The sequence below is a fragment of the Eschrichtius robustus genome, chromosome 4 (genome assembly GCF_028021215.1).
Source record: "Eschrichtius robustus isolate mEscRob2 chromosome 4, mEscRob2.pri, whole genome shotgun sequence".
NCBI lineage: Eukaryota > Metazoa > Chordata > Mammalia > Artiodactyla > Eschrichtiidae > Eschrichtius > Eschrichtius robustus.
This window is the reverse complement of record NC_090827.1, coordinates 149,005,427-149,033,374: the sequence shown is the minus strand read 5'-3', so window position 1 is coordinate 149,033,374 and position 27,948 is coordinate 149,005,427. Positions and strand designations below refer to the sequence as shown.

The following is a 27,948-nucleotide window of genomic DNA, read 5'->3' as shown; positions in this document are numbered from 1 at the left end:
GGCCTCTCTTGATCTAAATCAGCCACCCCTTTTTGTTAAAGACCCTCTTCTATTCTTTGTAGCACTGACTGCTGTCTTACCTCCATTTTTTGGTGATATTCGCTGTTTACCATGGTATCTAACTTCTACTGGAGCGGAAGCCCCATGAGGACAGGACTCTCATGTACACCGTTCCCTTCTGTATCCCAGAACCTCTGTCGGTACCAGGATGGGATAGACATTCGGTGAATGAGGAGTGAAAGAATGAACAAACGAGTGCCTGGCATCCTGGAGCTTAAATCCAGATGCCTCTGACCCCTCGGACTTTCCTACCGCACCTCCTGCCTCTGCTTGGACCTTTGTGTAACCATCTCTGCCCTTGTGCACTCACCACAGGTGGTCAGAGAGATCTACAGCGGCTGCAGCGGGCCAGCAGACTCGGAATGTCCTCCCCCCTCCAGCTCCCCGGTGCACAAGGCAGAACTGGAGAAGGTAAGGGGCATGTTTCTTTCTAGGAATTAACCTTACAGTTAACTCAGGCCTTCCTCGAAGTTTTCATAACACCTCTGATGTTTCAGCACTTCTGGTTGAAAAAAGAAAAAAGGAAAAAAATAACGCAGGCCTGCTTCCTCTCTGCCTGCTCTGTACGAAGCTCAAGTTAGCTGTTTTACAGATCGCATGGTTAGTTTTATTCTTCCCAGCTATAGATGCAGGAATGGCTGTAAAGGTGGCACAGGATTTAAGGTGATCAGGGTCACCTGCTGTTACACAGCAGCATGAGATCCGCAGGCAGCTCTGTGTTCTTCTGGAATACAGCAGGTGCTTCTTCAGTGCACCTTCCCAGAGGTTTATTCCCAACAGACGCGTAACACTTCCTGTCCTTCTCTGCTCTGTACTTGGGCGCCGTGAGCACGCAGCAGGTGGGTAGGGCTAGCCCTTCCTTCCAGAGCGCGTGAACCTGGCACTCCTGCTGTCTGTCCCTCATGGAGCTCTGTTTGCCTGTATGTGCAGAGATCTCGTTTCCATGGAGATCCCTGGCTTCCTGCCCCACCGTGTTCTGTCGGTAGCCTCTGTCTCAGGAACTTTCTGAGCTCTCCCTCTTTGGCCCCTGCCCTACCAGTGAACAGATCCTTTTTTGTCTAGTCTTGTTTTAGTCAGAGTTCTCCAGAGAAACAGAACCAGTGGGGTGTGTATGTATGTATGGGTACACAAATTTTATATATATTATAAAATATACATAAAATTTCAATAAAAATAAAATTCTACATATACAGTTATATACATACTGAGAGATTTATTATGAGGAATTGGCTCACAAGGTTATGGAGACAGGTGAGTCCAAAATCTGCATCGTGGGGCCTTAGGCTGGAGACCTAGGAGAGCTGATGGCGCAGGTGAAGTCTTCGGGAGGACTGCCCCCCTGCCCCCCCCCCCCCCTTGCTTGGGAGGCCCATTTTTTATTTTTTTAATTCAGACCTTCAACTGCTTGGGTGAGACCCACCTACACTATGGAGGGCAATCTGCTTACTCAAAGTTCACCAATTTACTTTTTATTTTTTAAAATTTATTTTATTTATTTATCTATTTATTTAGTTTTGGCTGTGTTGGTCTTCGTTGCTGCACGCGGGCTTTCTCTAATTGCGGCAAGCCGGGGCTACTCTTTGTTGCGGTGCGCAGGCTTCTCATTGCAGTGGCTTCTCTTGTTGCGGAGCACGGGCTCTAGGTATGCGGGCTTCAGTAGCTGTGGCACGCGGACTCAGTAGTTGTGGCTCACGGGCTTAGTTGCTCCGCGGTGTGTGGGATCTTCCCGGACCAGGGCTCAAACCCATGTCCCCTGCATTGGCAGGCAGATTCTTAACCACTGCACCACCAGGGAAGCCCCACAGTTCACCAGTTTAAATGTTAGTTTCATCCACAGACACCCTCCAAGTTGACATATAAAGTTAACCTCACAACCCTCACCCTGATAATTGTGACATAGCAGGCCTATTTCTCTTTTTTCCTGATTACAAAACTAATGCCTGCTCACTGCAGAAAATTTAGGAAGTAAAGAAACAGAAATAGGATGGATAAAGTCACTTAGGAGTCTAGAGCTCCTCTCAAAGCTCTGCATGTTTTTAAACCAGTTTTTTTCTATTCATGTGTTTCTTTTACAGTTTGGATAATCTGATGCATAAAATTTCTTATGCTTTTTCCTTTTTTCTTTTCAGTTAACCTTTATACTATTAGCAGTTTTCCAGGTTTTTGAAAACACGTAACATGCAACAAGCATGTTTGCATTTTTATCACCTGAATAATATCAAATTCATATAACTCTATTATTTATATACCCCCCCCCCAACTAGGCTCTTTTTTTTCTTTTTTGAGTCGTGTAAAATAACCTGACACTTTTGTGTAAATCTTTGCTGCTTCTCTGACTATTACCTGAGAAAAGATTCCTAGAAGCTGGCTTACTAGACCAAAGGATAGAATTTTTAAAGATTTTGATTCATGGGGCTAAGCAAGTTACTTTCCAAAAGTTTGATCCTATTCAAACTTTGATGCTGGTTCTCATCAGCAATACGTCAGGGTTGTTCTTTCACCCACTCACATGGGAATCGGCAGTTCTCTTTTACTATCTTGGTTTCTAAGGTGGTATTGTTAGTGCCTGGCTGGACCTGTTGACCCGGATCCCAGGGGTGCTTCGTGGCCTGAGAGCTGGGCTTTCAATCCTACTATCACTGGAATATGGCACATACTAGGGTCCCACTAAAGCCATAATTCTTTTTTTTTTTTCTTTTTTTAATTAATTAATTTTTGGCTGTGTTGGGTCTTCGTTTCTGTGCGAGGGCTTTCTCTAGTTGGGGCAAGCGGGGGCCACTGTTCATCGCGGTGCGCGGGCCTCTCACTATCGTGGCTTCTCTTGTTGCGGAGCACAGGTTCCAGACGCGCAGGCTCAGTAGTTGTGGCTCACGGGCCTAGTTGCTCCGCGGCACGTGGGATCTTCCCAGACCAGGGCTCGAACCCGTGTCCCCTGCATGGGCAGGCAGATTCTCAACCACTGCGCCACCAGGGAAGCCCAGCCATAATTCTTTTACTTTGGCTCTTGCCGGTGCCGCTGGGGTTTACTGGCACCTGCCTGCCATCTTGGCCCAGCACTGCCTGGACCTCTTATCACGAGGTGAGTGTGTGTGTCCCTGTGTTCTGGTATCATCTGGATATTTTGATTGTCTCCCCGCTGGCCAGCCTCTGTGGCCCTGGGGTGTAATTTGAGGTTCTGAGGACGGGTGTTCTGGAGCCATTTCCTTCACTGTGACTCCACAGGGTCTCTGGTTGGAATGGAAGAGGTTCTGCTCATAGAAGAACTATGTCTCCTCTCCTGATACTAACCTAGAGTCCTAATTATGCTCCTCAAATCCATATATTAGGACTAAAATAATTACAAGTATCCCTGTGCCCTTTGATGGTTTTGATAGTAACTCATCTCTCTGTGTATATTCTGACTGTATTGTTATGAGCAGATACTTGACACTCGCCCAGTTATTGGTGAATGCTGGGGGGAAATTAAACGAATGGCGTAGGATTTATTTCTGGAAGGATAATGTGGCTTGGTGAGGGGGAATATTTTATGTACTCCTAATATTTGGTTGGCCAAAAAGTTAGTTCGGGTTTTTCCGTAACATCTTATGGGAAAACCCGAACAAATTTTTTGGCCAACCCAATATTTTTTTCAAGATTATTTGCAAGAAAAAGTGATTTGATTGAAACAAGCTTGGTACTATAGCGTGTGTTAGTGTAACCTCAGCAACTTTTTTCTTTGTTCTTTCGATGTTTTTAAAGCTCTTGTAGCAAACCAACCAGATAGTCTGTGTTATAGTTGAGCCCTGTCTCCAGATTATTAAGAATGTGGCCCACATTTTCTTTCCCTTTTGAGATGACTTTTGATGGATCCATGATGCATCACTTGGTCAGTGTGGCCATTGTTAAGAATAACTTAATCTTTTGATCCTCACAGAAACTGTCTTCGGAGAGACCAAGCTCAGATGGGGAGGGTGTTACAGAAAATGGAATTGCTGTGTGTAACGGAAAAGAACAAGGTGAGTTCTGTTCGTGCCAAAAATAGATAAACCAAAAAAAAAAAAAACAAAAAACTCAAAACAGAAGCACTGCAGCCGGGTCTGTAAACTCTGTATGGAAAATGTCCTCGGTAATTCAGTTATGCAGATGTCAGCATTCTGTGTTACACCCGCAGAAATCCAGAGAAACCCCTTTAGTTGATACTCCTCCTCCTTGTCTTTCTTTCAGTCCTTCCAAACGTTGGCCTAGGTTTTCTCTTACTGTTTTGATATGGGCCCTGCGTATATTTTAATTTATGACTTACAGCAGGTTACTTCCTCACCTGATTTACCACTGAGACAAATTTGCTTTGGGGGGCCGCCAGCATCTTGCTGGGAGACGTGATTTTCAGGGAAAAGAGCTTTGGATGATGAGACCGGGAACCCACGTGCCCATCCCAATGCTGCCTTTGCTGAAGAGTGAGATAGTGAGCAAGTGTTTCCTCTTCGGTGAGCCTCAGTTTCCCCATCCTTAAAATGAGGAGATTTCTGATCTTTTTAAAAAAGATTGTCTGAAAATATCTTTATTTCACCTTCCTTAAAAAAAATTCTTTTTTAATTGTGGTAAAATACAGGTAACGTGAAATTTACTGTCTTAACCATTTTTAAGCCCAGTTCAGCAGCATTAAGTATCTTCACGGTGTTGTGCAGCCGTCACCACCATGGGTCTCTAGAACTTTTCTCATCTTGTAAACTGCAGCTCTGTCCCCACGAAACACTAGCTCCCCATTCTACCCTCCCCCCGCTCCTGGCAACTGCCATTCTACTTTCTGTCTCTGTGATTTTTGATGACTCTAGAGACCTCATATAAATGGAATCCTATAGTATTTGTCTTTTTCGTGACTGGCTAATGTCATGTATTTCACTCGACATGCTGTCCTCAAGGTTCATCCACATTGTAGCACGTGACAGGATTTCCTTCCTTTTTAAGGCTGAATAATATTCCCTTGTGTGGATGGACCACATTTCGTTCCTTTGTTTATCCGGTCATCCATTGATGGACACTTGGGTTGCTTCCACCTTTTGGCTATGGTGAATAATGTTGCTATGGACATGGGGGTACAAATACTGAATTCTTTTTTTTTTAAGGTCAGCTTTATAAAGGTGTAAATTATATAGAGTCAAATTCACCCTTTTTGGTGTACGGTTCTTTGACAAACACATGCATGTAACCTTCATCACAATCGAGATGTAGAACATTTCTATCACCCCAAAATGTTCCTTCGCAACCACTGGCCTGTTTTCTGTCCTGTAAGTAGAATCATACAGGGTGCAACCTTCTGGGTCTGGCTTCTCTCGCTCAGTGTATTGCATTTGGGGTGCGTCCACGTGGTGGGTCAGTAGTCTGTCCCTTTTCTAGGCTGAGAGGATTCCAGTGTGGATGGACCAGTTAGTTTATCCACTCCCCGACTGAAGAACAGCTGGGCTGCTTCCAGGTTTGAGTGGTTTACAAGTAAAGCCGTCGTAGACATCCACAAACAGGCTTCTGCGTGAACACGTTTTCATTTCTCTCGGCTGATACTGCGGAGTGGGCCTCTTGTGGTCACAGGCATTCATGTGCCTTCTCACCAGCCTTTTATTGTCATCTTTGTTTTGTTTTGTTCTTTTCTTTTTATTTTAGCCATCTTAATAGGTGTGTAGTGCTGTGTAATTGTGACTTTAAAACACATTTCCCTACGACTAACAATGTTGAACATTTTTTAGTGTGCTTTTTTGCCAGCCGTTTATTATCTTTGCATATTCTTATTGGATTTTTTTGTTCACACTGACTTCTGAGAATTCTTTATCTATTCTGAATGCAAGTCCTCTGTCACAGCGGTCCCCAGCCTTTTTGGCACCAGGGACCAGTTTCATGGAAAACAAGTTGTCCACGTCCGGGGCTGGGGCAGGGGGTGATCCAACGCGAGTGATGGGGAGCAGCTGTAAATACAGACGAAGCTTCGCTCGCTTGCCCACCACTCACCTTCTCCTCCGCAGCCTGGTTCCTAACAGGCTGCGGACCGGTGCTGGTCCGCGGCCTGGGGGTTGGGGACCCCTGCTCTATCAGATGTCTTTTGCACACATCTTGTCCTAGTCTGTGGCTTGACTTCTAGTTTCCTGCGCAGTGTGTGGGCCCAGAGGAGGGGTGGGGTTAGTGGGTGGTGAGGAAGTTTTCCCTGTGCAAGGCCAGAAGCCTCTGTGCTCCCCAGGTGAGCAGTTCTGCCTGCCCAGCTCAACTGCACTCAGTTGCTGGGGTGGTGCAGGTGTCTTCTGGCTCAGAGAGACGCAGAGGTCTCCTGGCCTTAAACCAAATAGCAGTTCCGGCCGCTAAGAATCTTGGAGCCTAAACCGTCTGGGCTATTGTGATATTTCAAGGTTCACGCCAGAGGGTCGTGATCTCTGCCTTGGCCCATGTGATTTTCTAACTCGGTTGTATCTTGAGTGTAATTTCAGTTCTTTCCATCGGAAGTTATTCAGTGGAAGGTATCATCTGTGTCTTCACAGGGCACATTATGTGTAATCAAAGACAGGAAAGCTATCTTTAAGTTTTGCCCTGAAACAGAACAACATACAATCTCAGGGTTCCTGCTCAGATGCCAAGGCTCAGCGGGCACTGCTTTGGCTGGTCTCTTTTCTTGTTTGTGATTTCCTCTCCCAGTGCCCCTGCATGAAATTAGGTTCTACAGAATGATATATACGTCTAGATATACAGGTAAGTGAGTATGTCTGCATCTGATAGTCTTCTGTTTCCTTTTAACAAGAGCAGCCTTCTGTGCTTTGTAAAGGTGACCTTGGTTCAAACACTTTTTGCCTGGCAATGGTGCTTTGCCTATAGTAGACCCCCAATGAATAGTCACTGAAGGAAGCTAACAGCCTAAATACATTCTGACCGTCTACCTTAGCTTTTATCCTTGCTGCACTCTCTTGATTAGCTTGTAATTGAGAAATTCTAGTAAAGCTCCCTTGATCCCAGCCATGTCGTGACTCAGACAGATTTCTCTGCTGGTTGCATGGGAGCAATCCCCAACTCCTGCAGCTTCTCCTAGATGTTAGACTGTCAACTGTACATGGACACCATCCAGATTCTGTGACCAAAGCCACAGGCAATGACTCTAAAACTCTGGTTTCTTCTTTCAAGGTGTCAGGCCCTGGCACGTAATGAGCCAGTATGGTGGGATTTGGGGTGAAGTTAGTAGAGTTCCTACAGATACCGCAGCTGACATGAGCAAAGAGAATTGAGTCCCTAGGGCTGATCTGTGTGGAAGTGACAACTGTCCCCAACTCGCATTGAGCACGTGTACCATTTAATCACAGGTTAACGGGTCTGTTGGTAGACTTAGCAAATCAGTAGTCTGATGATATTCCTCCCACCTGCCTAAATACCAAAACACCTACACTCCCATTTATGTAGGATAAGAGGGAACCATCTGGGTTTATGACATTTACGGCTTTAAAAATGCTGCGAATTAGCTTTGCTTCAGTGCCTGTCAACACCGCCTCCACCCCAGCGCACCACATTGACACTGATGCCATTTAAACTCTGCGGCCTTTCTATTGTACAGCTTCAGTGAGTTGAGAGTTGTGAGTTTTTAGGTTATTCTTTGTAATTCTATTATGTGTGCTAAATTCTGAGTTTTGTTTATTGAATGGCATCAACATATTCTCGTGATTTCTTTCTCACGTTCCTACATCCTGTGGCTTTTTCTTCCAAGGACAGCCTCACTTTTGCTTTTGCAAAAAAGCAGTGGACGTTCAAGGAATTAAAAGTCTTTATTATGTCCTTTCTTTGTAGCCAGAGTCCAGCAAGTACTTTCCCAACAGGAGCAAATCCTAGTAAAACTGGAAGTAAATCTAACATCCTGGCTTTCTCACTTGTCACTCTGAGATGCAGGGAAGGACTGATTCGTGCTCCTGAGCTTTGCAGAAGGTCCCTTCCGGGCACTGACTGTCCTCGCTGAGAGGGTCTTCTCTTTTTAAAGCTTATTAGCTTGAGTGGGGTTCTGGTCAAAGACCAATTTCAGGCTCTTTAGAAACAGCTAAGAAGGGTCATCCACTGCTGCTTTCACTGTGGGTTTGGTTGAACTGAAATCAGTGATACAGGTATTCCAACCTCGGACTCCATGTCTGATGGCAACTGGGGAGGAGATGTGCCTTCAGACCAAGAGATTAAAGTGGATTCTTGGTGCTTTATTTTACAAGGGGTTGCGTGTGGTGGGAGAGTGTCAGGAGCGGGTGGGAGTGACAGTCCTGTGTTCTGTGTTTCTAATATGACCTGATTTGTTTAAAATAACGTAGAAGTGCTTGTACTAGTCAACTCAGGCTTCCATAACAAGATATCACAGACTGGGCGGCTTAAACAATGGAAGTTTATTTCTCACAGTTCTGGAGGGCAGAAGCCCGAGATCAAGGTGCCGTCAGTGTTGGATGCTGGTGAGGGCCCCCTTCCTGGCTTGCAGACGGCCACCCCTCACTGTGTCCTCCTGTGGCCTTTCCCCACGAGTACACCAATCCTGTCGGATCAGGGCCCCACCCTTAAGACCTCATTTAACCTTCAGTGCTTCCTTAGGGACCCCATCTCCAAATACAGCCGCACTATGGGGTTAGGGCTTCAACATGTGAATTCTGGGGAGATGCAAACATTCAGTCCGTAGTGCTGATTACCCTGAAATGTAGTGCGGCTTCTTTTTAAAACTATAATGTAGCACCTCCTGCCTCAGACGTTGTTAACTGTCGTTTCTTTCTGGAGAGGAAATAAGTGTTCAAGCACAGTGCCTGGCCTCACGGGACCTCACTGAGTCCGGGGGGTGGGGTGGGGGGAAGAAGATCTGCAGAGCCCAGACGAGGCAGGCCTGGGCGTGGGCGGATGCGCGCTGGCCTCGTTCCCTGGGCGTGGGGCGGGTGGCAGAGTGGAACTAGAGAAGGGGACGGCTTCCCCGCCCCCCACTGAGAGCAGCTCATGTGGTAGAAAGGAGGGGGGAGGGCGTACGCTTTTAGAGGGTAGGTTTAGGAATGAGGCCCATAGTTTATAATCTCACATCCCTGAATCCTCTTCCTCTGAAATTATCCTGTGTGATGTTCATGCATGTTCTGTGTCCACAGGGAGAGGGGTGGGGAAGGAATTCTTGACTTTCATTACATTTTCTGAAAGGTCCGTGCCACCCTCTGAGTTACAGAGGGGTGAGGGGTCCTCCTGGAGAGGACCGAGCAGGGGCTGTTGGGGTTCTCGGGGGTTCAGGTGATGGTGTCTGGCCTTGATGCTGTGGGTCCCTCCAGGGCTCTCCCAGACCATCCACACTGAGCGAGGCCCTTGGTCCCAGCACCAGGCACAGAACAGCCCTCAAGTGACAGCTCACCTGCCCGGAAGTGCTCTGGTGGGAAGGGTCTTGTCCCTCAGTCCTGGACACATCCTTAGTGTCCACTCTGGTTCTGCGCCTGGTCCCCACCCCTGTGATTCTGTCGGAGGTCGTAGACAAAGCCCGCAGGGGCTGGAGAGAGCAGATTGCCGCCACGGGTCAGGCACAGGATAGCAGCCGGCCACTGGCGCTCAATCGGCTGGGGTCTGGGGACTGTCGTCAGCTGGGCACGTAGGTCCTTGCTCACGGCTGCGGCTTCTCAGGCCCTGTCCCTGCCCGCCGTCGCTTACCAAAATGTGGGTTCAGAGTCGCCAGACTTTCCCGTTTTCCAAGGGAAGCCAGAAGTCATTCATCTTCATGCAAAACATTCATGAGTTTTGTGCATACGGTTTAGCACTGCAGGCCAAACAGAACACACGGGGCTGGAATGCAGGCTGCTGGTCTAAGAGCTCCGGATGGGGCAGAATCCCGTGTGAGTCTGACAGGTCAGTGAGGGGCTGGTGGAGGCTCGCTGAGTCCCCCTGCCCCCTCACCTGCCGGACCCCTCCCTGTGCTGGCCAGGTTGCAGCTGCCCGAGCCTGTCTTGTGTTTCTAGACGTGTCCGGCTCCTTCCAGCGTCACAGGCTCTGTGTTAGCTGATGCTCTTCTTGCCCGGACAGCTCTTCCCTCGGGTTTCTGCACAGATGCTGCCTTGTATTGGTATTTAGTTCCTCTGCTTCCTGACGGCCCGGTCACTGTACCACGTAACCCTAGTTTAGGTCTACAAAGGCCGTTCCGTCATCCGACCTCCCTCGGGGGTGTGTGTGGGTGTGTGCATGTGCGTGCGAGCACGTGTGTACACGCGTGTGCGTGTGTGTGTGTGTTCTCAGCCTGCTGTGGAACACAAGCTTCCTGGGAGCGCCTGTTTTCTGCTGTGTCCTCTTGTATCTAGACGAGTAGCTGATGCACTGCAGGTGCTCAGTAAGTAGAAATTTGGGGAAAGAAAATCGGCCATGAGTCATGCTTCATTTTGATGTTTCTTTTCAGTTAAAGTCTATCGTTGAAACATGCTCTTTTGTCGTCACCTTTCTTCACAGTTAAGAGGAAAAAAAGTTCCAAATCAGAGGCCAAGGGAACTGTGTCTAAAGTCACTGGGAAAAAAATCACCAAGATCATCGGTTTGGGAAAGAAAAAGCCATCAACAGATGAACAGACCTCCTCAGCGGAGGAAGATGTGCCTACTTGTGGTAAGACGGGGGTGCGTGGGGTTGCCAGATCTGCGCCCTCTCCCCGAGCACGCGGAGACCCTCTCCGGGGAGACCTCTGTATCATGTTCTTCTAAGTCTCACTGATTGGGCTCTTTTGCATTGAGCTTGTGATCAGTTAAATTGTGGAGAATGGATTACATTTTACTGCTTATTAATGAAGGCCTTGCAGGGGTTTGAGATGATCTCTGAAGTTCTCTCAAAACAAAAAACAAATTCTCTCTTTGATCCCATGAGGTTCTTTCAAATCCCTTTTTTTTTTTAACTTTATTTTTTGTTGTTTGTTTATTTATTTATTTATTTATTTATTTGGTTGTGCCGGGTCTTAGTTGCGGCAGGTGGGCTCCTTAGTTGCGGCTTGAGGGCTCCTTAGTTGCGGCATGGGAACTCTTGGTGGCGGCATGCACGCGGGATCTAGTTCCCGGACCAGGGATCGAAGCCAGGCCCCCTGCCTTGGGAGCCCGGAGTCTTCACCACCGGACCGCCAGGGAAGACCCCAAATTCCTTTTAAGCATCTTTAAAGGGAAACGTACACGTGGGCGGTTGGCCAGCGGAGGGGGGTGTGTAAGGCGTGTAAGAGCGTTTACAGGGTCCCTGGCAGCCCCTTCCCTTGGCCTGACGTCACACGACTCAGCCTTCTGGGGCTGCTTCACTTCTCAAGCTTCCGCCTCAAGTCCAGTCGGGCCGGCTGACCCCCCTCATGGGTCTGCGTCCAGTAAGTGTTCTCTGGGCAGCTGCTGGCGGCGGGGCTGCACCAGCGGGGCGGGGGGCGGGGGGTGTGATGTCCAGATGGCTCCTGCGATCCCACTGCATCCACTCTAGCGCCCGGAGGGCGGCCCGAGGCAGGGGTCACAGACACAAACGTGTGGTGACTGACTGTGATCACGAACCCGGCGGGGATACGAGAGGGGCAGCGGGAGAGTCTGGCGGGGGTGTGACTTACACGGAGGCACCTCAGGGACCACCTCCCTGGAGAAGTGAGACCGTACATGCGCAGTGTTTCCTAGGCAACCGCGTTTGCGAGAACATGCGACCCCTTTAAGGAGAAACGCTTTAGAGGCTGAAAAATGGATATTTACCCTTTAAGAAAAATAAGAATGGGCTGTACTTTCCCTTGCGGACCACAGGGCACATCACACGTCAGTCCCGCCATGCCTTTTGTGTGTGCTCGCTGTTTACCTCTCTCGCTCTCTTTTTTCCCTCTCTCATTGAGCATCTCTTCTGTCCACGGTTCTGGGTAACTGAGGATGCCAAAAGATAACAGCATTTAGATGCCGCCCGTTAGTGCCTAAGTTGGGCCACACACGCAAAAATGCATTTATTCAGCCGATATCATGTCCCAGGGTGTGGCTTGTGCTGAAAGGGCGGCGTCAGCTCAGAGCTGTGCCGGTGGGCAGGAAGGGTCGATTGTGGAGTGCAGCGCAGGTAGACTTGGGGTGGGGGGGGGCTTCTGAGGGGAGGGCAGGGGGGACTCGCAGCCCCTCACAGGCGTGACCCTAGGAAGTCGTGACAGACTTTTGGTGGCACGGTAACCCCCCTGGGGTGCTGTGCAGAAGTGCGTGTGGAGCGGAAGATGGCTGGGCGGGCAGTGGTCGAGGCCTCTCGGGGTTGAGGTGCCATCCCAGGGAGGCCCCCATGAAGCGCCCGCCTGTGGGTTCAGCTGGGAGGGGAGATGGTGACCCCAAATGGAGGCCAGCGGTCTGGGAGCCCCCGTGCATGCAGAGGTCGTGAACTTGCCCCTGGTCCGACGGCATCGGGTCACAGAAGCACGCTGACTGATGCCCTTTCCACGGAGAAGAAGCGCCCTGCGGAAGCTGAGCCAGCGGGACAGAGCCCTGGCGGGAGGGCAGGGGCGGGGCAGCTGTGGACGCCAGCGGCCTGGGGCCCTCTGCCTTTCCTGGAGCGGCTCACAGCACTGGGTGATCTGCGGTTGTTTCCCTCTGGCATTAGCCCTGGAGAGGAGATAGGAGTTAGGGGTTACAAATGGAAAGAGGGAATTACCCAACGGAAAAGGGAACTCCTTTTTTAGTTTGTTTGTTTGTTTTTCTTAAAACTGCCCTAGGTCAGCCAAGGAAATAGAGGTTCTTTCATGAAAAACAATTAAACATTCATATGGAAGGCAACTTAGCAACTGTGGTCCAGACCCCTCCTTTTACAGTGAGGACACCGAACTCGGGAAGGTCGTGGGACTTGCCCTGAGTCACACGGCCAGGCCCGCTGGCCAACCCTGTCGCTGTCCTGCAGCACAGGTCTTCCCTGTCCCCCCCCACCCCGTCCCCCAGGGCTCGCCACCCTCGTGACTCCTCATAAACAGCCGTGTGGGCACTTGGCCTGAAGGTGCAGTGGAATTGCTCAGAGAGCAGGCCTGGTGCAGCCGCGGCCCCGCACCATCACCTGAGGGTTTCCGCCCGGCTCTCGGTGGACATCTTTCACCTCCACTAAGAGACCATCCTCTGTCCACAAGGTTTTAAAATTGTCCTCTAGTTCTTTGCTGGGCCAGGGGACGGGGGGGGAGGTCTCTGGAGAAGTCGAGGGGGAGAATGACTGTCTTCCGTTAGGTTAGGACAGGTGCCAAGTCTCAGGCAGGAAACGTAGCTGGATGAAGGCCCAAGACCCCCATCCTGCCCAGCGTGCCACGCGGACGGGGCACAGACGAGAGCGTCCCCAGGGCAACTGGGAGCTGAGTCCAAATCCCAGCTCTTCTGGGAGGTGCAGCCCCGTCAGCTGGGGCTCTGGGTGTGCAGGAGAAATGCCGGCAGGTAGGAGAGGGTTCTCTGCAGATTTCCCGCAGGCGGGGTGGGAAGAGGCGCCCGCACCAGCCCCCCGCTCCGCCTGTCCTGCCTGGCTCTCACCCCTCTCTCGGGCCCTCAGCCAGCGGTTGCTGCGCTTAGCCCCAGCTGGGTCCGCTCCCCAAACAGCCACTTGGACTCTTAAGATGATCCGAGACTTGCACACAAACCCCTAAGCAAAGATGGGTCCTTTATTTTCCCATCTCCAGTGCTCAGGAGTCCCAGAAGTATTGTCACTGTATAAAGGCATCAGGAGATGCCTTTCACGTTTTTCTCTCTTCCCCAGCCCGTTTCTGTCTGTCTGTTTGGACTCGTCCACAAGCCTCTCGACTGTCCACCTTCTTCTCCTCTGGATCCCTGCAGGCCACCCCGTGGGAGTTTTGAAACCTTGGACTAATCGTATCATCCTGTGCTCAGTCAGTTCAGGGCCTCTAACAATCTTGCCTCACTGAATTTTCCAGCTTTTTCCTCTCATTACTGGATTAAGATACAGGTCGAATTCACCCACCAGTTGTGTTCCCAGCACCGAGCACACAGCCTGGTGGATAATAGCAGCTCAGTAAACACTTGTTAATTGAATGAATTAACTTAAGCAAGTCGCACGCTTCTCTGAGCCTCAGGTTCCCCACCTATGAAATAGGCTTATACTTAAACTACTTTCTTTTCCTTAGAATTGAGGATAAAATCATGAAACATTAAGCTCATTGCCTATTTCATAATTTATGCTCAGTAAATGGTCGCTATTATTATTCATTTGTTCACCTGAAGAAAACCTAAGCATACCAGACATAGTCAAGCCGACATGAGGGCAATGCCAGAGGAGTGGCATTGATAATATCGATAATAGAAATACAGAAGCTGAGTGAAAGGAGTGGTCCCCAGGTGCTAGGATGGAGGGCTTCCCGAGGCAGGGTAACCCGGGCTAGTTGGAAGGACCTTCTGGTTATTTCTGGGGCCACTTCTGGCTCTAATGGTCTGTGACTTTGTGAAGTTTTCAGCAGTAGGATTTTTGGTGGATGTGCAGGAAAGTTACATGCCTCTCACTTTCTATCGTAATCCACCCGACAAAAGGTCAGGTGACATTTGATCAAGGAGGAGGGACGCGTTCTTGACGTCAGTCACCACGTCAAGGGTGTCTCGGGTTCTTTGGGTGCCCGCTGGAGGGCGCGTGCCTCTGGTGGAAGGGAGGGTTTCGGCGTCACGGAGCGGGGATCAGCTCTCGGCAGCCCCTTTCCTCTCAGCCGATCACAGTCTGAGGCTGGCTAAGATGAGACGAGCAATTCGGTGAAAGTCCTCACAAAAGTGTGACCAGAGCACAGGAGACACTGCCCTTCCCGTGCTAGAGAAGAAGTCAGGGGACGCGGGCCCCCCTTCGGTCAGGCAGCCCTGCCTGCTCGTCTGCAGCTGCTGGACCAGAGGCGCCAAGTCCCCGCGCAGCTGACCGCGGGGGCGTTCACATCTGTCCCCTCCTCCTGTGGTTGTGTGTGTTTGGTCAGCCTCAGGCCGTCCTCATGAAACTTCACACGCACTTGTCACCAAGCTTTTGCAAGAGGCCTTGGAGTTCTTTCTTTAGAATTCGGAGCAAAGATAACCTCAGAACATCAAACTGAGATTCCCAGATGGTTACGATACCGTAACATCTCACCATAACATGATAGGTGGTAACAGGCAAACAAAAAATCAGGTGATACTGGAATCGCCTCTTTAGCAGGGCGCTGACCTGACCTGGGTGAGCCTGCGAAGGGGCCCGGTTGCTCTTTGGCGCCACCTGGTGGTGGGTGTCTGCTCAGGCTGATCGTCTTGGGGCTGATGGGGTCCTGTGTCGGCAGGGATTCCATCACAGCCTAGCCGTGTCGTGGCGGGGAGAAAGAATATTAGGGGACATGGGACCTGCCCTCTGACTCCAGGGTACTTCGGTGAGCCACCTGCCATGTCCCTGCGTGGTCCCTCCCTCATCCGGGGTCCCTACCCAGAAAGTAGGAATTTCGGCCACCTCTTTGGAGAAGGCGGTGAGCCTGCCAGGGGAGGCCAAATGCCAGATGTGGGCTTGTTTCCGTGGCGTTTGCTGTTTACAGAAACAGGCCCGTTACCCACCGTGATTCTCATTTTGCTTTTCCCTTTTGGGCAACTGTAACTCATTATGAGGAAGGCGTTAAAATATGGTAATTTCCTTTGAAGTCATGCTCTAACTAAAGTGTGGATCTGTCCAATGTAATCATTCCTTTTGTGACTCACATGCCAAGAGACCCATGGCATTTGGTGACCCGGTCAGGGAAGAAAACCTGATGAGCGCCTTCCCCTCTTCAGGAGATGCGTCATTCGTGTGGCTGGCCGAGCCATACTCAGAAACTGCGGCCCCCCTGCGCTGGGGACAGGTGCACCCACGTGGTGAATTCTAAAATTCAGAAGTCCTGTGGAAGTTTAGAGGAATCCCCTCACTGTTACTGAGAAGGCAGATGGGCTTAAATTCCTCAATAAACATTTTGGCATCTCCTTCCCCATTGTGACCCCCGCCGTCTTCTGCAACAAGGACAGGTCCCTACAGTAGCTTCCGAGGTTTTCTGTGACCAGGTCGCTAGACGACCTCAGGTCTTAGTTCACCACGCTCCCCGCTTCTCCAGGCCTGAAGGGATCCCCCCACCCCTTAAGGCCCAGGTGAGGACCCGCCCCAGAGCACATGTAAGCCTCCACTCTGCCAGCCCCTGTGGCCACGTCCATCAGTGCCCTGGGCCTTAGTGCTTCCTTCTACAAACTGTTCACTCGCCTGTCGACCTTGTGTGCCCAAGAAGACTAAGTCAGTTGAAAGCCATCCCATGCTTCCATTTATTTCTTCTTAATTACACGCCATCCTACTGTCCATAGGCCACGTGTGTCCATTCATGCTCGGAACATACTTAACGATGGATCCGGTTGCCAGCTATTTCATAAAAATCCAAAGATGTGGGCCTTCAGCGTGATTAATGACTTATAGACGGAGATATTAAATAGTTCTAATAGCTGTTGCTCAGATGTTCAGCTATTATATTTGACTGTATGTTTTAAGTAGAGCTTAAAAAAAAAGAATAAGTTGTATCAGAACTATGTCATTTACAAATAGTATTTCCCAGAATGAAAATAGCAGCTCTTTCTCTTCCATCTTTAACTGTCAAAAGAGCTTCAGGTCGGTCTTCGCTGGGTAGCCGTGAACAAGAAGGAAGAAGATCAGGGTGTGAGCTTCCTCTGTTTCTTTCTGGACTCTGCTTCTCCAGCCTGTCTTCGCCTCCCTCCAATCCCTTCTAATTGTGCAAAACACAAGGAGCTTCAGGTCCCAGGCACTTGAGCTGATAGGCTTGCTTCTCCATTTTCTCTAATTTTACAAATATGGCAACGTGTGTCCCAAATTGAAGTTTTAGTCCCAGGTACCCTTTAAGATATATTGGCAGAACTGATTTACATTCAGCTGAACGTACATTTAAGTATTATAAGCATTTTCCTAATGAATTCATTGAGCTATTATGTATAGTAATGTCTATACATAAAAGAGAAAGCATCATTCTGGGCCCTCTAACACCCCGATTTGGGGTTTTGCTTTCGTTTGGTTTTTGCCTTTATAGCATTTATCCATTGCTAATAAAGTGTGTAAGGTGTAGAACAGAAAAGAAGCAAAAGGCGTCGTCCAAATCCCTTTTGGAAAGACATTTAAAAAAATCAGGATCAGAAAGGATTTTATTTACTTATTTATTTATTTTTTGAGCTGCACGTGTGTGCGCACATGTGTGTGTGTATGAATCGAAAGAGCAGCCGAATGACTTAAGGAGTCCTTGTTTCCCCTCTTCCTTGTTGACCTGGACTCTATAAGCTGTTCCACTCCCTTCCTCTGTCTTACTAGCATTATGGACTGGTCAGAAGTCACAGCCACCCTGTGAAATCTGTTTGTCATGCCTTGTTATTTCCAGAAAAATGCACCGTATGTTTGTGACAAGTGAAAATGATCAGTTTCTTGTTTTTGAGGCGATTTCCTTTTTTTAAAAATGAGGACAACAGCTCTTCTTGTAATTCCATCACATTCCATCCGTAATGCACTGAGGATGTGGTGCAGCCTCAGAGGCATGGATGACGAAATTCCACATGCATCAGACTCAGGCCTTTAGACCTCAGCGGTCAGACAGAATCCTCCAGTCAGAGGGCACTGAGGAAGGGCATCTCTGGCCCCCAGGCAGGAATCTCATCCCGAGGATTTGCCGTCATTTGCTGGAATACTTCCAGTGGTGGGGAACTTATCACCTCCCACGGCTGCCTGTTTTGTGGAAAGCTTTCATTTTCAGATAGTTTTATTCCTCATGTTAAGCCAAACTCTGCCTGTCTTGTCACTTTTGCCCTGGCGGTGTCATTTGCAGCTACTCGGAATGAACCCGAACCCTTTCCTGGGTGAGGTCCCTTCAGCTATCTGAGGACGGCAGTGTGTCCTCATAGCCTCTCTCCTGCCAACCACTGACGGCTCAGTGACCTCTCGTACACCGGGCAAGCTCCGGGTTCCCGTAGACGGTCCTTGGCACGCATCACACGGTGCATTCGGGCTCCTGGGTGGTCTGTCCTGTCTCAGCCTCCAGAGCTGATGGAGGTCAGTCATCTCGCAGTGGCGGCTCTCGTTGCTCCCAGGAGCCTGCACTTGCAGACGTGCTGTGTGCGGGGTTCGTTCCGTCTTCGCGGCCTCCTGGGGCGCATCCTTGCTGGGGAGGCTGACCGGCCTGCTCTCGTTGCAGGCTACCTGAACGTGCTCTCCAACAGCCGCTGGCGGGAGCGCTGGTGCCGCGTCAAGGAAAATATGCTCATCCTCCACAAGGACAGGGCCGACCTGAAGACCCACATCGTCTCCATCCCGCTCCGCGGCTGCGAGGTCATCCCAGGGCTGGACTCCAAACACCCCCTGACGTTCCGGCTGCTTCGCAACGGCCAGGAGGTGGCCGTGTTGGAGGTGGGAGCCACGGGGCATTCGCTCGCGGTGGTTTGCCTTCTAGGGTCCGGCCTAGACGCCCCATCAACTCCTCACACCCAGCTGATGGCAGCTTTGGTTCTGTCCCGTCCCACGTGTCCTGCTTTTCTTCTCCGAGGGGCCCCCGCCGTGTGGACGGCACAGCCAGTTCTCTGCACGGTGTCCACGGCAGACTGCCTGCCAGGTCACCTCCTTGTCTGATACCCTCTCTGTTAGTGTTTGCGTGGAAGTTCAGTACACAATTCCAGGCAGTAGATTGCTTTCTAAAAGTGGCCACAAAACAACTTGTTTTAAAATTTCCAGTAAAACTTCTCCCCTAACCGTGGTCTGCCTCTGAATTGGTGGCATTTCCTTCAAGCTGTCCTTTGGAATGTTCTGGGCTTCTTCACAGATGGAGCAGGTGTTTTCTGACTACCAGTTGCCTATCGACAGTGGCCAGAGAGCCAGATTACAAAAGAACAAAAAGAACACCTTTGGTTTTTAAGAACCATTGGCTTTGCATGCATTTTATCGTTTGGCTGCTTTTTCAGACCTCCTTATTCACGAAAGCAGAGAAAGGCAATTAAAACTAATTTCTTAGCTACACACTTAAAACTTTTCGTTTTTGAAATTTAAAATTTTTCTTTATCGTCTATTATTAATTTATTTCTACCCAATATTAATTCAGACCTTTTTCCCTTTGTCTTTTTTTTTTTTTTCACTTAGCATTATCGTGATTAAGATACAAAGACACACACGCATACATATGTATATCCATGCATACACAAATATCAGAGTGTAGAATTTCCGGAGTACCTGTAAGTATATTTATGCTATACAATTGATAGAAATGAGGATATTTTGGGTTTGGTGGCATGGCTGATGTGTGTTCTAAATTAATCAGATGCAGAGCCTAACCTAAATGACTGCAGTGTTACTGACCAGTGAAGGAAAGGGCATGGGCTTGTGACCAAGATCAAAGGGGCCCCATTAGCCAACCTGGAAGGTCTTGGTAGGAGTTAGGAGTTAGTTTCAGAGACTGCTTTTTTTTGGTGGGGACAAAAAGAGATTAACAACGTAGTTCTTTCTCACACACGGCTCCTTGCCCGATGGTTTGGATGGTTTGAGATAACAGGTCGAAGGACCGAGCCTGCCCTAGTGGCTGACTTCCCAGAAGGGAGGCCAGGCCTGGCGGGGATCAGGGTATCTGGGCCCTAGTCCTAGTTCTGTTGCAGACTTTGATCACAACCCGATCTGTTTTTCTCTCTCGGCTTCTTTATTTGTCTGTAAAACAGAGCATTGGGCTAGAGTCGGTGTGCTTTGTAAGCATTTATGAGGGCTGAAAGCTATAGGGTGGATGAGAGAGGAAAAAAGCCAAAAACGTAAATGAGGAAACTGTACTCTTGATGCAAACAGCTCAGGTGTCACGTGGGAGCTCTGGCAGCAGATCTGAGAGAGGCTGCGAGGACAGGAAGACACACGCTGTGGGTTGGCACACGCTGGATTCGGGGGTGAAAAGTGAGACGTTGGCCTGGACACCGGGTGGTGACGGGAGCCCCCGTGGGGAGGGGCAGGGGCAGGGCGGAGCTGGGTGAGAAGGACCCTGTCCTGTCTTTGCTCCCAGCCCTGTAGGTGCAGCCTCATGTCCCCCAAAAATGGTGGTTGTGTTTCATTGCCTTTCCCTATTCCAGTTATTGAATCAAATGCACACACACACACACACACACGTAACCACACTCAGCGTTCCAACATAAGCAAAGAGTTTGCCTGAATCAGTTAGGAAATGCAGTGATCCGACCAGTAAAGTTGTATTCTGTACTTTTTCTAAGACCGTTTTATCTTAACTTTTGAGATAATTTCAGAATTACAGAAAAGTTGTGAAACTAGTACAAATAATTCCATATACCCTTCACCCGTATTCCCCAAATACTAACATTTTACCATGTTTGATATCTCTTGCGTGGTCTCTTCCCCTCTCTCTCCCTCTCTCTCTTTCTCTCTCTCTGTCTCTGTGTAAATTTTTTCAGAACCTTTTACAGATGTGTTGCCCCTTTATCCCTAAACACTTCAGTGTGAATTTGCTCAAAATAAGGGTATTTCTTTACTAAAACCACTGTATAATTATCAAAATCAGGAAATTCACACTCATGCAATACAATTATCTGACTTACAGATTTTAATCAGATTTTCCCAGTTATCCCAATAATGTCCCTTGTCAGCAGAAGGAAACCCCAGGTGGTGTGTTTCATTCAGCTGCAGTCTCTTTGGCTTTCTCTGTCTGGTTTCATGGCACTGATACTTGGGACAGGTACAGACCATTATTGTGTAGACGGTCCCTCAGTTTGGGCATATCTGCCATTTCCTTGAAATTCGAATCTGGGGTAGGCATGCTTGGCAGGGGCACGTGGAAGCAGTGGTGTGTTTGTCACTGCATCGCTTAAGCAGGTACGCCCGTCAGTTTGTCCCACGACTGGTGACGTTAACTTTGATCTCTCAGGTGGGATGTCTGCACGGCTTCCCCACTGCAAAGTTACTGTGTTTCCCGTTTGTCTTTAATAAGCTTCATGCGGGAAGATTCTTTGAGACTCTTTCAATATCCTCTCACTCACAATTTCACCCACTAATTCTTAGCGTCCATGAATGACTCCTGCCTGATACAAGAGTTATTAAAATGACAGCTGCTAAATGGGGACTTTCTAATTCCATTATTCCTTCCATTATTCCTTATTAGTTAGTATCTACTTTAAGGAAGATTTCCCTTTCTCTCAATTAATTATTCATTCATTTATATATGTATGTATATCAGCAGGGGTTCATAGATTACTGTTTTAATCAGTGATTATAATCCTTTATTGTCATGATTTATCCTGGTCAGATGAACAGAGTTGGTCAGCAGAAAGCCCTTTGAGCCATGTGGCCTTTGCTATGTCCCTGTAATAAAGACACCACAATCCGTGGTCCCCTTCATTCTTTGAGCTCTTTCCTCGTGTTATGATGCAACAAGATGTTCCAGGCTCATCTTGTACTTTTCTCTGCCCCAGGCCTCTTGGAATCAGCCATGTTCCGAAGAGCTCTTAGTGAACAACTCCTGGTGGATAATGGTATTTAGAAACCAGGATCTGGGTAGAAGGTGTGCTCAGAGCTACTGGGGTGTCATTGCGCCTAGGCCTTTTCAGTAGTCATAGGAAATTGTGTGTATGTGTATGTTTGTACATATATATATTCAGGCACGTTTCTATGTTATACATTTTACACACATGTATATGCATATATACATGTATACACCTGCATGTATACCTATTTATATACTAAAAGCCACAAGATCGTAACTAGTACTTCTAATTTTAGTTCAACACCACAGAGTTATTATTTTTTAAAAGTCTACGAGGAAATTTCTTAAACAATGAAGAAAACAGTTAACAGTGTAATGGTATCAACCACATCTTAGATATTATGTTAAACTACTTTTAAAAATGCTTAGATGAAATAGTTATAGATACATGGATATAGATTCAGTCGTAGATACATTCTTAACATAGATTTCTTTTGGGGGAGGACAAAAGACCAGTGAAGAGAACATAGTGTGATTTTTTTATTATCCAAGCACTCAAATCAATTCATTTCAATTTAGCAAACATTGATTACATTCTTACTCTCCGTAAGGCATGTAATTGGAATCCATTCACTTTGTCCATGGCCGCATATGATACTGTTGCTTGTACAGTATCAGTAGCCAGTTCTGTCAGCACACAAAACACAACTGCTTCCTCGTCGATGGCTCTTCCTCCCGAGAGCTTTTTGTGCCTGCCATGGGGTATATATGATTGCTTGTATTCTGATCAGTGTTCAACTCATCAAGGTTATAATGATGAAACCCAGTTTTCTGTAAGTCTTGAAGCTAAACTTACAGATCTTTCTTTATATAAAAAAGTTGTAATTTTTGCAAAAAGCTAAATATTCTTTTTTCTTTGACATTCAGTTAACTCACACATTTGATAGCTCAATTTCCCCTAAACTTTGACTTACATAGTTGATTAGCCAATAGTATTTAGACATTTGAAATACCATTATGAATGTAATGTAATTAATTTTCTGAATCACATAAGAAGGACGGCTTATAATTTTAATGAACCAAATCTTAAAGATATATTTCAGACTTGCAAATTAGGCAGATGACATCCGGGGAGCATTTCAAACATCTTAAAAAATAACATGCACAAAGCAGCCCAACGATTATAAACATTACACCTATATAAATACAACTAATATGAAAGTGAAAGTAGGTTAATTTTCTGTACCATCTAATCGGAAATAAAATTGCCATTTCAGGCCCATTTAGGAGACCACAGCAAGGGCTACTGGCCACCAGAGTTGGTGACCTACAGGGGCCGTGGCCTGGTGTGGTTTCCAGGTTAAGCAGCTGTGGTTGGAGGGGCTCCTGCTCCCCAGATTTTGTTGCCAAATTAAGGAGCCTTTCTAAACAGCTTCTTTTAGCTGAGATTTAAATAATCCCATTAATTTCCATGTCTTCCACCCTAGTGCCTTTCCCCAAAATAATTGGGAGGCATCTTAGGACCTCGGGTTTTTATTTCCTTGGGAATAACCGTTGTGCAGCTTCCGCATTAAGGCTTGGAGTGAACGCGGTGTTAATCCCGTGGCTCAGGCAGTGGCTGCCTCCTTGTTGTCGTCTACATCCTCAGGTGCTTCGTGTTCCACCGCCTTTCCTGTTAGGTTGTCTCTTTTTGGACATTTTAATGAAAATGTTAAAGCTCTTTACTGTTACTTAAGTAAAATGCACTTCTCCCCCCTGCACCTCAACAGGCATCTTCTTCTGAAGACATGGGCAGGTGGATTGGGATTTTGCTGGCTGAGACGGGGTCCTCCACAGACCCTGGGGCCCTGCACTACGACTACATAGACGTGGAGATGTCGGCGAATGTCATTCAGACGGCCAAGCAGACCTTCTGGTAAGATCCACTGCTGTGCGAAACGGCACTGAAATTGAACAACTTTATTTTTTCCCTAATTTTCTTTTCCTTTTATGTACGTGTATAGCCTTCAAGGGGGAGAAAAAAAAAAACAGCTGAAGACTCTCCTTTTTGTATAATATTAACCCAAATTTTGCTGAAATGTTTGTCATTTCAACCATCTGTGTTTTCTATTAGGACAGAGGTTGGCAAACTTTTTCTGTGAAAGGCAAGATAGTAATATTTTTGGCTTGGTGGACCCAATGTTCCCTGTTAAAACTACTCAGCTCTGCCACTGCAGTCACATACGTAAATGAATGGACATGGCTGTGTGCCAATAAAACTTTATTTGCAGACACAGGCAGTGGGCCAGATTTGACCCATGGGCTGTAGTTTGCTGACCCCTGTATTAGGGGAACAGTTCTATAAAGCATAAATAATTTGACATATTGCTGTAGTGACGACTGAGTTTTCAAAGCCATCAATCATATACTTTTAAAACTTAAATGTCATTTTTTTTTTAAAGTGCTGTTATGTACAAAAACATTCTTTTAAACCATGAATATTTCCTTAACATAATGATGGCAAAGAAAATTATAGCAGCAGTTCTCAAAGTATGGTCCACAGACCCCTGGGGGTATTCAAGACCCTTTCAGGCAGTCCCAAAGGTCAAAACTATTCTCATGATAATGCTAAGAAATTATTTTTCTTCTTCGCTGTAGTGACATTTGCATTGATGGTGCAAAAGCAACAGCAGGGTGGGGGGGTAGATTGGCAGGTGTTAGGACCATCAGTGGTCACTCCGCACTGTGCTGTGACCATTGCCACTGCCACTCGCTTGTAGTAAAAGGAAATGCCGTGTTCACTTAAGATGTCCGTGATGGGGACTTCCCTGGCGGTCCGGTGGTTAAGACTCCACGCTTTCACTGCAGGGGGTACGGGTTTGATCCCTGGCCAGGAAACTAAGATCCCGCAAGCCGTGCAGGGAGGCCAGAAGGAAGGAAAAAAAAAAAAAAGATGTCTGTGATGAAGCAGTACAATTATTACTATTTCTGTGAAGGGCCAGATAGTAGATATTTTTATTAAATCTCTTGAGTACGTGTCTTTTTAACATTTACGTAGTGGGCAGGACACACAAAGCACTTACATTGACTGGACTGTCATGTTGTCTTGAGGATACGCTCTTGTAAGACTGAGTTGCTAACTCAACTAGCTGCTCCCTAATCCCACCACCATTTTTTCACTTTTACTTGAAAGAACAATTAACAGGTGAACCTGTGGTTATTCAGACGTAGGTATTTGCAGACACTTTTTCAGAAATGAACCGAGTGAGCCTCTCACCTCGAGGTTGGCAGTGTTTGTTGCCTGCAATGGAGTTGAGCTTGCACTCAGACATGAGAATTTGGGGAGATTTGTATCTGCTACTGTGAGCTGACAGCTTCCCAGTACTCAGACTTTTCTGATAAGATTGATGGTGATATTGAGTGTGGTTTTTTTTGATATAGTATAGTGAAGTGTGTGCATTTGACAGGTACACATAAGTCATGCACAGGTAAAAGGTCCATCTCACGAGCAAGAGAAACTAATGGGTTTTCATGTAAAAGAGGACTAAAAGTTCATTGATACAGTTTGAGGTTCTACACGGCAATTAATCATTAAGAAATTACCACTTGTCGAGTTTTGGTGTAGCATCAAAGAATATCTACCGTGACCTGGAAAAGCTATTAAAATACACCTCACTTTTACAACTGGATATCTGCGGGAGGCTAGATTTTCTTCATGTGCTTCAACCAAAACAACTTGTTGCAACCGGTTGAATGTTGAAGCACGTGTGAGAATCCAGCTGTCTTCTCTTAAGCCAAACATTGAATAGATTTACAAACATGTATAACTACCACTTTTCTCACTCACTTTTTTTTATTTTGGAAAATATAGTTCATTTTTATAGAAATATGTTTAAATATGGTGGATTTATTCCCATTATTTTTAAATGAATAAAAATGAATACATTTCTGAGTTTCAATTTCAAATACAGTCAACACTGATCGCAAACACCCACATAAACCAAAGCTCTTTGGGAGTCTTCAGTAACTTCGAAGGATGTAAAGACTAAAACACTTGAGGATTGCTGGTTTGTAGGAACGGATCTGTGAAATTAAGAAGTGGCTGGTTCCTATTTCATGCTGTCCACTGTCTAAAGCAGGGGTTGGTCATACTTTTCTGTGAAGGGCAAGATGGTGAACATCTTCAGCTTTGCAGACCACATGTTCCCCACTGTGACGACTCCTCTCTGTCGCCACGTTCAGCTCCGCGTGGCCGGGCAAAAGCAGCAGGACAGTCCTGAAACCAGCAGACGTGGCCATGCTCGGCAGGAGCTTGCTGATTCTTGGTGTAAAGCGGTGCCCGTGGGATTGCGAGGGGACACGCTGGGCCAGGAGGAAGGAAATCGGGTTCTGGTCCTGCTGCAGTAGTTACTAAATGGAAAGTCTGGGCAAGTCATTCCTAACCTGTTAGTGCTCCAACTTCCTTGTGTAGAAAACAGAGAGTTTAGGCGACATGATGTCTGAAACGTCTAGCTCCCATAGCTCTGATCCCTTGATGCCCGCTTCTGTTTCCCTCATCCTTAGAGAGTCTGGATTGGGGCCAAGGAGAGGCAGATTAAAACAGAGCAGGTGATGGAGTTACATAATCAGCAGGTGATGATAAACATTCTATCAACTTCCTGCCCTTTGAGTAGGAAGAAGATAAACTCAAATGTTTACGCTGTTATTTGCCTGCTTAATAAGAACAGCGCCATCTAGTTTTTCCACCCAAGTGGTGTTTATGGGAGATTGGAGCATTCTTCCTTTGTATCTTGAATGGGGTTGTAGAATGAATGTTTATTTAATGATTGCTTGGGACATTCTGGGGCTGAGTAAAATGAAGATAACGTTTGCCCATATTAGGAGTCAAGCCACCATGTTACACCCAATTAAGGTAAATAGCCTTGACAAAATGAATTAATCTTGTACAACTTAGCCGGGAAATCTCCAGTAATGCTGGAGGATTTCTGAAGTACAAACTACTTATTCTCACTACTGTTCTTTTGTGTGAAAACCAGGGTGACAGAGTCAAGTGCTGACTGTTCATCCTCGTTATTTTTTCCATAATAACATTCTATCTAATCAGCAAGGTGTAGGTAAATTACAATGAAACTCCTAATGGTGCAGTAAATAAAGCACATTTAAAGTAGCTTTTTAAGAAATGTAATATCCTTAAGTCCAGTTTTGCAAAATCTACACACCTAGAGTGACATAAAAGAAAGGAGCTTATGGTTGTTAACCGTACTATTTTGGACCTTATTAGTTTCCAAAAAGCCTCTCCTAAGTCTACATGTAACTTCAGCGATAATAAGCAAACTGATAACCACATTTAAGGGAAACCCTGACTAAAAATATTTCCCCTAGAACACAAATGAGTGTGGAATATTCATCTAAACCAAATGTGGGAAGGTCACATTTTCGAGAAAGGATTGTAGATTGCAATTCTGAAAACTGATTTATTAAAAATATGCATGTAATGCGTTTGTGGCTGCAGGAGTCTTTGCTACCCCATTAAAACCTTTATAGGAAAAACCTTTATAGGAGACGTCACTTAGCAATAAAGTTTATTTTTATTTATTAGTTTTCTGCCAAACCTTCTGTAAAAATTGAGAGAAGAGATTTAACAAGGAAACAGCGTTCAAAATATAAAATACGGTAGCTTGCCAATGTGATAAATAATCTGAGGTTGAATTAATTTTTGCCTTTATGTAAATTGGCAGCCAGTTAATGAATCTTCTCAGGGTTATTAGGGGAATTTTTTGTACATTGGATTATGTCTGAGGGAGAAAGGTCAATGGTGTATTTTGGGAAGAGGACAGTAAAAGAAATAATAGTCATGTAAAGTCTCCCAGAAAAAGTGGTTTATTTAAGAGTACTAATAATGGTAAACATTTGAAACATACTTTCCTGCGGCCTGTTTTTAAATGAGATGTATATAGATGATATGATACAGGGCAAATGTTCTGAAATTTTCTTCTGGAACTCTTTTCAAGTCATGCTGGGTTGGAGCCCCATAAGAAAGTCTGTGACAACATTGATGGTGATAAAAGCGGTAGATCAGTGTGGACACAGAGAGGGGAGCGGGCAAACGGACAGGAAGCTTTCACCTTGAGTCACCCTCTCATCTGAATCCCTGGGAGGTTTTATTCTAAAATATATTTCCTGAAAACATGAATGAACCTTGAAGGTACTAACGCTAAGTGAAATAAGCCAGACACAACGGGACACATACTGGATGATCTACTTAGGTGAGGTACCAGAGTTGGCAAATCCATAGAGGCAGGAAGTGGGGTGCTGGGTGCTGGGTGCCAGCGCTGGCGGTGGGGGAGATAGCGCTTCAGCTTTTTGGGAAGATGGCAAGTTTTGGAGATGGGTGGCGGTGATGGCTGTACAACAGTGTGAATGTACTTAGCGCCCCAGACCTGTACACTTAAAAGTGGTTACGATGGTAGGGACTTCCGTGGTGGTCCAGTGGCTAAGACTCCGCTCTCCCAATGCGGGGCGCCGGG

The 27,948-nt window shown here is 47.0% G+C and overlaps 1 protein-coding gene across 1 annotated transcript in view; it reads left to right on the top strand.

The window, feature by feature from the left end:
• AFAP1 (actin filament associated protein 1) overlaps positions 1 to 27,948 on the top strand; it is a 151,713-nt gene that overhangs the window by 99,434 nt on the left and 24,331 nt on the right. Inside the window, exons 7-11 of the mRNA XM_068543488.1 lie at positions 376 to 471; positions 3,974 to 4,055; positions 10,483 to 10,632; positions 18,182 to 18,393; positions 23,212 to 23,357. Coding sequence (XP_068399589.1) covers positions 376 to 471; positions 3,974 to 4,055; positions 10,483 to 10,632; positions 18,182 to 18,393; positions 23,212 to 23,357 — 686 coding nt within the window. The remainder of the gene's footprint in view (positions 1 to 375; positions 472 to 3,973; positions 4,056 to 10,482; positions 10,633 to 18,181; positions 18,394 to 23,211; positions 23,358 to 27,948) is intronic.